The following is a 13,503-nucleotide window of genomic DNA, read 5'->3' as shown; positions in this document are numbered from 1 at the left end:
CCCCATTTTATAGCTGAAGAAACAGGACTGGAAAAATGATGCCATTTCTTCAAGATCAAATAACTACTAAGTGCCTGTTGTAGAGAATCTGTAGCCAGATTTTCCAAGTTCCGATCCATCATGTGATGATGCCTTTCATTTTCCTAGGATTTACTTAAAAGTGACAAAAAAATATACAAATTCAGGAAAAACAGACTAGGAATTTGTTTAAAGAAATTGCCCATTCTTCAAACAAGTATTGTTTTAACTTCATCTTTCAATTAAGTTGCTCATGCTGAGTTTAGCACATCCTAATTCTCTCTAGGTTGAAACCCCTATTTTTCTACTTTCCCCTAGGTCCCAATCCTCTGTGGAGAATGATTTATCTTCCCCATCAGAATATTCCCAAGCTGAATTTGGGACTTGACCACTAAGATCTATTGATTCAGCTCATTTATTCCCAATTCACTTTCAGTCAATCAAAAATCATTGCATTTTCCATATCGGGGGTTATGAGTATTTTGCTCATATTATTTTGTGATCATTTAATTTACAAGTTATCTTCCTTCCTTCTTTCCTTCCTTTCCCCAACAACGAGAAAAGGACAGAGAGAATCAATAATTTTTGTATCAATAAATTAATAATTCTTGATATTAGCAAAATATCAAGAAGAGGCTCAATAATTCTTTATCAATAATAATCAATAATCGTATCAAGGTTTTCCCCCAAGTCTCTATAAGAAAATTCCTTTCATTTCAATTAAATTCAAGAAATGGTTAGTACGGGTCCATCATGTGCAAAGTATTATGTTAGGTGCTAGGGATGCAAAAACAAAAATTTTAAATGGTCCTTGCTTTCAAAGAATTTACATTCTATGGGGACATAGGACATATAAATAGATAAGCAAAAATATATAGTTTTAGCGAGGAGAAGGCAGTACTAACAACAGAGATCAGAAAGACTTGTAGTAGGAAGTAATAACTTCACTAAGTTTGGAAGAAAGCTTAGAAATGAGCATGAGAAGGTTGGGAGGGTATATCAACATATGGAGTAGAAAGCCTGTGCAGAGACATGAAGGTAGGAAATGGGATATGAAGTATGGGAAATAATAAAGAGACCAGTTTGGCTGGCACATAAAGTACATGAAAGGACTAATGCAAAATAAATCCGGAAAGGCAGGCTGTCTTCAGATATGAAGGGTTTCATTGCCAGGCTGAGAAATTGGTATTTTATCTAAGGAACAATAGGGAACACTTGAAGATTTTTAAGGAGAAAAATGACATGGTCAGCTCTATGCTTTAGGAAAATTATTTTGACATCAATTCCTACAAGGGGCTGACTTCTTTAAACTTTATTACATAGGTCCCACATGCCAGTAGGCTTACACAAACATGATTTTCCTGTATTGTTTCAATCTGGGCTGGGAACAATTTTCATTAATGGAAAAATGGTCCTCAAACACACCGATTAGCCCTCTTCAGGTACAAGAAGATAAAAGCCTGATAATTTGAATGGAGTACTCTTCTTAAATGTCTACTCTATCTGTGGCAGCCAATGGGAAAGTCAGGCTCTCTCCCACCTGATCCAATGAGTAATTAAGAGAGTTTAAAAAAAAAAAAAACTGAACCCTTAACATACTAGTGGTGTATTGTGCGGACTTTAAGGGGCATCAGGCAAGGAGATCAAGACATAGCAAGGGGCACAGCCTGACCAGCTGGCCAGCTACTTCTGCTTAGGTTTCATTGGTGAGGGAAGGCGAGGCAGAAGTGGAAGTATTAGTTAGCCTGCCCAAAGAAGTTGGTCAGGAGCAAAGCCATCATGAGCGACCAGAGTTGCAAAAATGTCAGTGATTGCACAGTTTCCCGCCTGCTCAATGTGGTGGAAAGTGAGCTCCAGGCAGGGAGGGAGAAAGGAGACCCCACAGAAAAGCAGCTTCAGATAATCCTGGAGGATGCAGCCCTTTGGCAGAGATTCAAGGAAGTCACTAATGAAATGATTGTGACCAAGAATGGCAGGTGAGTTAGTTGATCCTCTGCCTTGTCCGGGCTGGGCTGGGATTTAGAATACACCTTGAATATTGAATAGGGTCCTTGCAGCCTTTCAAATAGGAACAGTGTGTGAGCTGATTAACCATGGTCATGAGAACTATATCAAAGTGTTCCCCGCCTTCCTTTCCAGCCCCAGGCTAACATAATTAATTTCTCAGACAGCATTGTTAGAAACCTGGGAGAAGACAGTAGTCTGAGTCACCTGTTTGAGCCATGTCAGGTAGGTTTGAGGAAATTGGACAAGGCTATCTATATTAGAAAGAATACTATTTATACTCTGGACAAATTGCTGGAAATCTTAGGGAAAAAATATTCATTTTTTAATACACTCTGAGCAACCTATGCTATTCTGGTTGAGAGAGATAGTTGACTAGATGTAAGTTGAAAGTCAACTTGGTTTTGAACCTGAAGTGTTACCATCTGAGCAACACAAGTTTGTTAAATTTGTTTTTTTTTTTTTTTTTACTTCTTGAGATTGGGAAGTAAAGGACAAGAAGAATTATCTCTATACTTATCCTGTGAGTTTGAGGTAAGTGTTCACTGGAGTTATTTCGGAGGGTATAGTTCTTTGTGACAGCATGGTTCTTGTGATATTTGACCACATTTTAAAATTCCAAATTTTATTAGTTAACAAAATTGGCAATGGTTCTTTATGGCATAGTTCAAGAAAGACCCATTGCTTCTTGAATTGTATCAGAACCAATCTTCATAGGGGATTTCAAGTGAGAATAAGAAGCTTTCACTTCATGAAGATGAAAGCATTATGAAGGCAAATAACTGTCTTGTTCAAATAGCAAAATTGGCACCCATTTTTTAGCTGATGACCCATGGGTCTACTTCTGGACTCAAGGGCTTCAGACATTAGGAAGCATCTGTATTTGTAATAGTTTGGCACTTCCTGGAGTCAGGATGTATGTATGTTTGTGTGTGTGTGTGTGTGTGTGTCTGTGTGTGTGTGTGAGAGAGAGAGAGAGAGAGAGAGAGAGAGAGAGAGAGAGAGAGAGAGACAGAGAGAGAGAGACAGAGAGACAGAGACAGAGACAGACAGAGACAAAGATAGAAACATAGAGAGAAGTAGTATGGGCTAACAGAGAAAAATTAAAGTCAACTAAATACCCAATAGACTATTTTTCCTTGATTGAGATACCTACATTTTAAACCTTTACTTTATATTATGTATATATGTATGTGTATTTATTTATGTAGATACATATATAAATAAAATGGTTTCTTCCTTCTGCCACAGTGGAATTTTGGAACTCAAATATTATTTGTGACTTCTTCAGGAAAAGGAATGAGCTACCTTTGTCATTGGGAATAATGCAATCAGGAGCAAAAGGAATAACAGTCAGGAGTTTAATCTTGCATTTTTGCTCTCTGAACATGGTTAGAAACTTCCCTGGCTCTCTTTCCTCATTTAACTATTGAATTATTTTAAATATTTGCATTTAAGTTGATTTTAATAACCTCTTTTCCTCTTTGTTGATCTGAGTTTATGCATTGTGTTCAACACGTCAAACATTTACTAGCTATGCGTCTCTGTCTAAATCTCTTAATATCTCTCAGCATCAATTTTCTGATTTGTAAAGTATAGAATTGTGAGGATCAAATGAGATAACAAGATAATTTTGTTTTCTCATATTGGAAAGAAATAGAGGACTGGGGAGAACTAGGGAGTTCTTATTCTAATGGTATAGATTCCTGCCCTCCCCCCTCCCCAAGGTATTATATATGACAAATATTGTATCTTTTGATCTTCACAATGTCCCTGTGAGGTTGTTGTTCAAATGATAATGATGACAGTTGGTAAAGTTTGCAAAGTTTGCAAAATACTTTATAAATATTTAGTTTAACCTAATTTTCAGTCGTGTTTCAATCCAGTTTTAGATCTGAGGAAACTGAGACTCAGAGAGATTTGAGTGGTGATCAAGGTGTCACAGAGGATACAGGATTCCAAATCTTTTAAAATTTTAATTCCAAGTCTTTTAATTCCAAGTGTTTCTGGGACACTTCCACTGAATGGGTCTCCCAGAGGGAAAGAATGGTTAATTCATATGTTTCATCAGAAATGAATAAAAACATTTCATAAACTGCTGCAAATAATTTAAATGTTGAATTCTCTATTGGCATTAACTTTTCAGCAGTCTTGTGGCCTTTGTTCTTTCTTTCTCCCTCCTATCAATCATGTCTTTTTTTTTTTTTTTTTTTTGGTAGCCAGGACCTGAAGTAGATGGATTCCTGTGGCCTTTTTTTTTTTTTTTTTTTAATCAATGAGGATTTATGTAGTTAATTACATATAGCTGACATTTATATAGTACTTTAAGGTTTGTAGTTGATGAGTCATTTTAGTCATGTCCAATTCTCCTTGACCCTATTTGAAGTTTTCTTGGCCAAAATACTGGAATAGTTTCCCATTTCCTTCTTCAACTCACTTTACAGATAAAAAACTGAGACAAACAGGGTTAGGTGACTTGCCACGTATCTGATGCCAGATTTGAAATAAGGAAGATGAAAATTCCTGATTCCTTCCCTAGTGCGCTATTCATTGTATCACCCAGCTGCTCTTAGTTTGCAAATCACTTTTTCAAAAATGATCTCATTTTATTCTCATAATAAACCTGGGGGGTAAATACTATTATTAGCCCCCTTTTAGAGATGAGGAAACTGAGGCTAAATGTCTAGTCCAGAACACAGCTCATAAGTCTCTGAAAGTGAATTTGAATTTAGCATCTTCTTGACTCCTGATAAAAGGGGGAAAAATCAACTTCAGGCATTAGTGGCTCAGTGAATAGAGTGCTAGGCTTCTAGACAGGAAGACCTGAATTCAAATTTGGCTTCAGATATTTATCAGCTGTGCAACCCTGGCGCCAAGTCACTTAATCCCTGCCTCATCTCTAAAATGGGTCTAATATAAGATTTACCTTGCAGGGGTGTTGTGAGAATCAAATGAGGTAATATTTATAAAATGTTTTGAGATCCTTACAATGCTATGTAAGTGTTAGTTATTATGCTTGTAATTATTTCCTTTAAGTAGATGGCCTTTTAAAATCAATAAATGGTTTGATTCTACAGGAAAAAAGGTAGTTTTGTTATAAGGGTCAATTTGACTCATATACTAAGAATTAAAATTTTCATGCTTCTGGACTGTTGTTTTTTAATCCCAGCTTTGAAGTCCTTGGCAATTTATTTTACTCTTCCATATCTGTTCTCTCACTTGCTAAAATAGGATAATTCCCATTTTATATTCTATAAAGATTGGAATAAAGATAGGGACTAGACCTAGGACCGAATTAATTTAGGTAATTTCCAGGTGGGCAAACTCAGTCTTCCCCCGCGGGCTAGCATCTTCTCTAAATTTATAGCCTTGGAGAATTGCTTGAGTAGTAGGAAGGTAAAGGACTAGCCCAGAGTGTATTTTAGAAGCAGGACTTGAATCCAAATCTTCTTGACTTGGATGCAGCCTCTTTACCCACTCTTTATTGATTCTCTTTTCTCTGAGGAATAACTAATCAAAACAATCATAAAGTGCTTGGCAAATGAAAGAAAACAGCCCCTTAGCTAGAGGGAAGAATACTGGTTTGGGAGACAAAACAACTGGGCCAGACTTCTGGTTCCAACTTGTGACCCTAGACAAGTCACTCACCTTATCAAGCTCCATTTTCTTCACCTGTAAAATGGATGAAGTCATATTTGTGCTCCTGCCTGCCTTCTAGACATGACTGGGATAAAGGGGCTTGTCAGCCTTGAAGTATTATGTAAATACAAGTAAATCTATTTTGCAGATGTTTTCTTACATGTAGGTTTTAGGGTAGTTTTCCAAATTCCAGATGTATCCTTTGAGCAAGTGGAATAGAAAACAAATAGAATGGAAATAAATAGAATTTATTTTTGTTAAAGGGAATGCTATCTCCTTGAAAACACTGGATTTTTTGGCATGAAGATATATTAAAGGTTTAAAAAAAACAGCAATATGCTGAGGCGAATATTTTAACATCGAAATTAGCCAGAATTTATTTTTAATCTTCATTTTTTGAAAATGTCGAATTGCAAATTTTCTCCCACTCTCCCCCACCCCCTGAGAAAGGAAGCAATATATCATTAATACATGTGAAGTCATGCAAAATATATTTCCATATTAACAATGTTGCAAATAAAATAAAATAAAAAAGAAACATAAAGAAAGTGAAAAAAAGTGAATCATTGTGTTAATCAAGTTGTTAACCAGTTATATCTGACTCTTTGGAACTCCATTTGGGGTTTTCTTGGTGAACATATTGTAATGATTTGCCATTTACTTCTTCAGATCATTGACAGATAAGGAAACTGAGGCAAACAGAATTAAGTAACTTGTTCAAGGTCACACAGCTAGTAAGTGCCAAATTTGAGCTCATCTTCCAGATCCCAGACCCATTATCCTCTAAAAATGATGAAAGAAATGGAACCACGAGAACTATCCACTACACCATCTCTTGCTAAGTCATAGTAGCTGAGTCTTTCCCAGTTGATGGCAATATTATTCTTACTGAAAATTTGATATTTTATAACAGGGTTTCATCATCCCATGGGCTGCCCAAGGCAAACTATTAAATGTTTGTTCCACAAACATTAAATTCTTGCTTTGTGAGAGGGAACTGTGACCTGGTAAAGAGAGAGCAAGTCTCCCATTACACATGGAAAGTTTAAAAAAAGAATAATGTGACTTTTCTTTTAAGTGTGATGCAATTGGATTGATTCTCGAGAAAATTTACAAATAGAACTGAAAGAATAGAAAACATGATAATAATATTTATATATCTCTTTAGTTTGCAAAACACTTTATAAATATTATCTCATTTGTTCTTCACTAGAACCTTATGAAATAGTTGCTATTATTATCTCCATTTTATAGATGAGGATACAGACACAGACAGAGGGAAATGATTTTCTCAGGTTACAGACAATAAATGTCTGAGGATGAATTTGACCTCAGTCTTCCCAATTCCAGCTCAGCACTCTCTCTCCTTTGCCGCCTAATGGTCTTAAATTGTTACTGAACCTAAGACTATGTCAAGTAAGAAGTAGAGCTGATACTCTGGCCCAAATCTTGAATCCAAAGTCCAGTGCTCTTCACTATCAATATTCTTTTTTTTTTTAATTTGGTTTTATTTCACTTTCTATTTCAAATTCTTTTGTTCTCCTCCTATTCATTTACTGAGAACTTAAGAAAAATGAAATCCATTACAAACATGTATTACATTACATAACATGCATTACAAACATGAAAACAAATTTCTGCACTAGTCTAGTTTAAAAAAGAAAAAAAAGAAGAAAATAAGCTTTAGTCTTCACTCTGAGTCCATTAATTCTTTCTGCAGATGGCTAACATGTTTCATCATGAGTCTTTTAGCATTGTGATTAATCATTGTATTAATCAGAGTTACAATTCTTTCAAAGTTATTTTTACAATATTGTTATTACTGTATAGATTGTTCTCCTGGTTCTACTTATTGCACTTTGTCTCTGTCAATATGTCTTTCCAGTTTTTTTTCCTGAAACCATTTCTTTCATCATTTTAGAAGTACAATAGCATTCCATCATATTCACATACCATAACTTGTTCAGCCATTCTCTAAATGATGGACAGCTCCTCAGTTTCCAAATCTTTGTTATCACATGCTTTATTACTTATGCAATTCACTTGACTTTTCTCCAGCCTCAGTTTTCTCAATGGTAAAGTAGAGATAATAATAGCATCTGATGGGTATGAGATGGTACCTCAGAATTGTTTTAATTTGTATTTTTTTAATCATTAGCGATTTAGATCATTGTTTTGGTTTTTTCCCCATGAAAACTGACTATTCATATCCTTTGACCATTTATCATTTTGGTTCTTAGTCTTGTAAATTTGACTCATTTCTATGTATATTTTAGAAATGATTCTTTTATCAGAAAAACTTGTTGCAATATTTTCCCATTTTCTGCTTTTCTTCTGATTTTTAGCTACATTGGTCTCATTTATGCAAAAACTTTTTAATTTTATGTAATCAAAATGATCCATTTTACCTACTGTGAGCCTCTCTATTGTTTGTTTATTAACTCTTTCCCTATCCATATATCTGATGTGTGATTTCCTAGACTTAACTAGTTACTCTTTATGTCTAAATAATGTTACAATTTTGAGCTTATCTTAGTATGTGATATGAGATGCTTATATGTACCTGGTTTCTACTTTCCAGTTTTCCCAACAGTTTTGGACAAATAGTGAATTCTTATATCACAGCTAGGTTACTGTGTTTATTGCTTCTTTATATTGTGTATCTAATCTGTCCCACTGATTAGCCTCTCTAAATCTACCCAGTTCCAACTTGTTTTGATAATTATAGCTTTGTAGTGTAGTTTGAAGCCTGGTACTACTGGGTCTTCTTCTTTTCCATTTCTTTGTCACTGATTATCTTGATTTTTTTTTACCTTTTGTTCATACTTTTTAAAAAATTGTTTTTGTTGTTAATATGGTCAATTATGCTTATATTTTCCCTCATCTTGAACCAGCCTTATATCCATGGCATAAAGCTAGCCTGATCATAACAAATAATCTCTGTGACACATTGCTGTAATCTCCTTGTTAGTATTTTATTTAAAATTTTTGCATTAATATTAGGGAAATAGTGTATAGTTTTTCTTTTTCTGTTTTGACTCTCCTTGTCTTAGGTAGCAAGACCATATTTGTATCATAGAATGAATTTGGTAGGATTACTTCTTTACTTATTTTAAAAAATACTTTTAGTACCAGAATTAATTATTTTAAAAATTATTTAATAGAGTTCATTTATAAATTCATTTGGTCCTTTTAAAAAATAATTCATTTATGACTTTTAAATTTCTAAGACAGGGTTATTTAAATATTCTATTTCCTGTTTTGTTAAACTGTACAATTTGTATTTTTATAAATATTTGTCTATTCATTTTATTAAGATTGCTAGTTTTATTAACATCTAGTTGGGCAAAGTAGCTTTATTTTATCTTCAAACTTTTTCCATAACTTTCTAAATAGCTTTCATTTATTTTCTCCATCTCCCCCCACTTTTTTATCTACCATTCTTAATTGATTTTTTAAATAACTTTTTTGGGGGGAGCTTTTTTTTTTCCAGCAGTTTTTGTTAGGCTTGTGCCTAGTCTGAATTTCCCCCCCTTTCAAGGCTTTTCTTATAGATGTTTTCAAGTCATTATCTTCTTTTCTCTATTACTACCACAATAGTTCTTCTTTGGTTTGTTCATTCTTCTAGCCTACTTCTTGACTTTGGACTATATGAGTTTTTGAGGGATTTTTTTTTTTTTTTTTTTGGTTCTGCTCATTTTTGGTATGGGTCTGGAGGATGTCTGACTTGAGCTTCTACTGCTTTCATAATTCAGTTTTGCAAGTTTTCAGTACTTCCAAAGTGATGAGATTTGGGAAAAGGTCTTCCTGGCAGATTTTCTAGGCTGTAGAGGAGGTGTGCTAGAAGAGCTAGGCTATATATATATATATATATATATATATTTCCTTTCATTGTGTAATCCTGACTCCTCTTTATCAATATTCTGCCTTCCTGAACTATGAATAACCTTCAGTATTGTATGTAGACAGTGTCTGAAATGACCCTATCACTGAGAGGAAAAATGAACATTTTTTGGAAATGTACATTTCAAATACTTGATTCTCAGCATCTGGAGATTGAATCTTCCCTGAATCTTCCTTTGTTGGAACCTCAAGGAAGCTTTACTGCCCATCATGTGCCTGCCAGTAAAGAGAGTATCAAGGATTTTGGCAGCTTCCCAACCAAACTGCCACAAGTGTAGTCCAGATATCATCCTCTTGGAGGTACAAACATCACTAAGAAAGCAGCACAGGATTTTAGTACTTGAGTTGGAGGTTAGCCAGGTAGTGAGATGAATTCTCAGAAATGATGCTGGGGTAGGTGAAGTTCAATAACCTCAACATTTTAGGAGCTCTGTTTCATACCAAGCTTGGGAGTTGGTCCCCTAAGGGCACTGGGTCAGCACATAAAAGCCTACACCCTTCCCAAACATTAAAACCCAGAATACTTTAGAATAGCTAGAGAGCTGAGGCTCCCTATGTAAGCTGGGATAGGAGTAGCTCATTATCCAATATCTGGAGATAGGCAGAAAAAAATAGAGTATATTAAATGGAAGGTAATATGAAAGTTTTATAAAAATACACCACATAAAAAATTATGAGACCATATAGCGTAATCAAAGTGCAATCAGAAAAAAGACATATATATGTGATGTATGTATATATGTATATGTATATGTATAGTTATGAAACTCTATATTATATATGTATATATACTTATGAAACTTAAGTAAATATATACATATTATGAATATGTATATATATAACCTTTGGCTCAAAGAGATTCATGCATGGGACTCTCCTCAATGGTATAGATCCACTGATTACCCAGTGCCCTGTGCCTGAGTGAGAGTTGGTGAGAGAAGAAAGATATTAGTCTTTTGGTTTCCAGTTTTGAGAGAGAAGTCATACTATTCTAGACTCTCTTTGGGTTCCTGGGAAAAAGAACTCTGGGAAGAATCTGATGTGATTTCTATCATTGTGTACCTGTGCTAAGTAGAAATGATACAAAGAAAGGCAAAAATGATTTTTGCCCCCAAGAAGCTTACAATCTAATGAGGGAGACAATAGCTAAACAATTATTTACAGACAAGTTATATATTTATATACAGGATAACTTAAAAAATTTAGAAGGAGACAAATCAAAATCACTTTTTAAAACTTGTTAACTTATTTGGTTCTATTTGTTAAAGGCAAAAGATTTTATGTAATACTTCTTAGTTTGTATGGTTATTTGTTAATATCAATAGATATTAAGTTTATTCTCTCTGTCTCTGTCTCTTTCTCTGTCTCTGTCGCTCTCTCTCTCAATTAGGGTTAAGTGACTGCCCAAGGTCACACAGCTAATAAAAGTCAAGTATCTGAGGCTGGATTTGAACTCAGCTTTTCCTGACTCTGTCCATGATGTCCACCTACCTGCCTATTAAATTTCTAATGAAAAGAAAGCTCATTGTAGACTTGGACCAATATACTAATGCTTAGAGGGAATTTGAAAATACAGTTTTATTCTCGATTTGTATTCCTATTGTGTAAACTAAAAACAATGAGGTTTGCCCTGTTTTTCTCCTGTTCCTGGGATCCCCTACATTTTGTACATTTGGGATAATGTTGACAATGAGCCCACCAGAAAAGAAGATTTGATTTAGAAAAGATGTTCTCTTTCTTCTACCACTGAGGAGATATATTGGTCTTAGGCTATGTTTTTATATTCTTGCCCTTCTACTCTCCTGCTACAACTAGGCAGATGGGATTAATGTGAGGAAGGGAGATTTTTTGTTATGTCTGATTTTGGAACAGATTTTAGATGAAATTTCAATTCCTCACAGGCTGTTTTTCTCTGGCAGCAATCTAACTGGTTGGGGAGAAGAAAGAGAGCACATGTGAAGAATTACTTGATCTTTTCTCTTCTCATTTAATTAGGGTAGTTTGAAGCTCAGAGGTGATGTTATCCATAGCTGCTTTCCATGTGTATATTTCATTTTTATCCATTCAGACATCTTTATGGGGCAGACAGAACAGTGTTTGACAGTACCATATTAGGAATTAGTGGGAATTCGGGGGGGGGAGGAAGAAATGTGACTAGGTTGGGGTCAATGAGATTTTGCCCAGGGTACCAAATTTTGAGGATAAAATAAGGATAATAATAGCATCTAACTCCCAGGATTTCTTTAAGGATAAAATAAGATAATATTTGGAAAGCACTTTGAAAACCTTAAAGTGTTATACTAGTCAATAAATAAACATTTAGGCACACTGTGCTAAGTGCAGGGCATGCTAAAGGAATCAAGACAATCTCTGACTCCAAGAAGTTTATAATTTATGGGGCAGATAGCAAGCTAACAAATATGTACCAACAAGCTCTACTGAGGATAAATAATAAATAATTAAGAGAGAGAAAGCACTAGAATTAAAAGAGTTTGAAAAAAGCTTATTTTATTTGGGACTTGAAGCCAGGAAAGTCAGGAGGCAGAGATGAGGAGGAAGAGTATTCCAGGCATGGAGATAGCCACAGAAAATGCCCAAGGCTAGGAAACAGAATGCCTTGTACATAGAACAATTATATAAATAGTGGATGCTATTAAGAATACCATCCATCATAGTTATTCATGAATGTGTTTTAATTTATACAGTATTTCATAATTTAAAGATTTAAAAAAAACTTGTTACATGAAAATTAAGACTATAAACTACAAAAATGGTGCCAAATGCTTTGGTCATTGGCAGTAAGAAAAAATTATTTATATATAAGTACACATACAAATATATATTATGTAAATATATGTGTTTATACATACACATTTACATATGTATATGCATGCATGTATGTACATGTATATGTATGTGTGTATATATTTATATATGTTGATACTGAGTTGTTTCAGTCATGTCCAGCTCTTTCTGACCCAATTTGGGATTTTCTTGGCAAAGATACTGGAGTAGTTTGCCATTCCTTTTCCAGTTCATTTTATAGGAAACTGAGGTAAGCAGAGTTAGGGACTTGCCCAAGGTCAAGCAGCTAATAATGTCTGAGGGCAGATTTGAATTCAGAATGATGAATCTTCCTATCTCCAACCCCAGTGCTCTATCCACTATACCCCTATATCTCTCTCCTTCTCTTGCCAGAGAGTCATCCCTTATAACAAAGACTGTGGTGGGAAAAAATATTTAGCAAAACCATTTGATATAATGAAAAAAATCTGACATTATATATATTGTTCCATGTTTGTGAACTCCCCATCTCCACACAGGAATTGAGGGGAGTATAACATGCTGCTATTTTTCCTTACTAGACAATAATCTAGGTGAGCAATGTAATGATAGAATCTTAAGAGTTTGGGAGGGACCTTAGAAATCATATAGTTCAGCTGTGGACAATAACAGCAATACTATACAATGATCATCTGTGAATGACTTAGTTATTCTCCGCAATATAATGATCTGAGATAATTCAAAGGACATATGAAAAAAAATGTTACCTATCTCAAGAGAAAGAACTGATAAAATCTGAATGCAAATGGAAGAACACTTTAAAAAATTTTACTTTTCTTGGGATTTTCTGTCTGTTTTCTTTTACAACATTACTAATATGGAAATATGGTTTGTATGACATGACCTATAGCAGAATGCTTGCCTTCTCAATGAAGGGAGAAGGGAGGGAAAGAATTTGGAACTCAAAGTTTAAAAACAAAGAAGATGAAAATTATTTTGATTTGTAATTAGGGAAAATAAAAGGTTAGTGTGTTAGAAATAAAAATTTTAAAGTATGTATGTATATATGTATGTGTGTGTGTATATATATATATATATATATGTATGTGTGTATGTGTGAATATAAATCATACAGTTCAGACTCCTATTAAGTGT

At 34.5% G+C, this 13,503-nt stretch overlaps 1 protein-coding gene across 1 annotated transcript in view; it reads left to right on the top strand.

The window, feature by feature from the left end:
- The first annotated feature begins 1,409 nt into the window (after window positions 1–1,409).
- The window catches only part of TBX19 (T-box transcription factor 19), a 41,537-nt gene continuing 29,443 nt past the window's right edge, over window positions 1,410–13,503 (top strand). Inside the window, exon 1 of the mRNA XM_051999007.1 lies at window positions 1,410–1,994. Coding sequence (XP_051854967.1) covers window positions 1,798–1,994 — 197 coding nt within the window. The 5' untranslated portion in view covers window positions 1,410–1,797. The remainder of the gene's footprint in view (window positions 1,995–13,503) is intronic.

The sequence above is a fragment of the Antechinus flavipes genome, chromosome 4 (assembly GCF_016432865.1).
Source record: "Antechinus flavipes isolate AdamAnt ecotype Samford, QLD, Australia chromosome 4, AdamAnt_v2, whole genome shotgun sequence".
In the NCBI taxonomy this organism is placed as follows: domain Eukaryota; kingdom Metazoa; phylum Chordata; class Mammalia; order Dasyuromorphia; family Dasyuridae; genus Antechinus; species Antechinus flavipes.
This window is presented reverse-complemented; position numbering and strand designations above follow the sequence as displayed.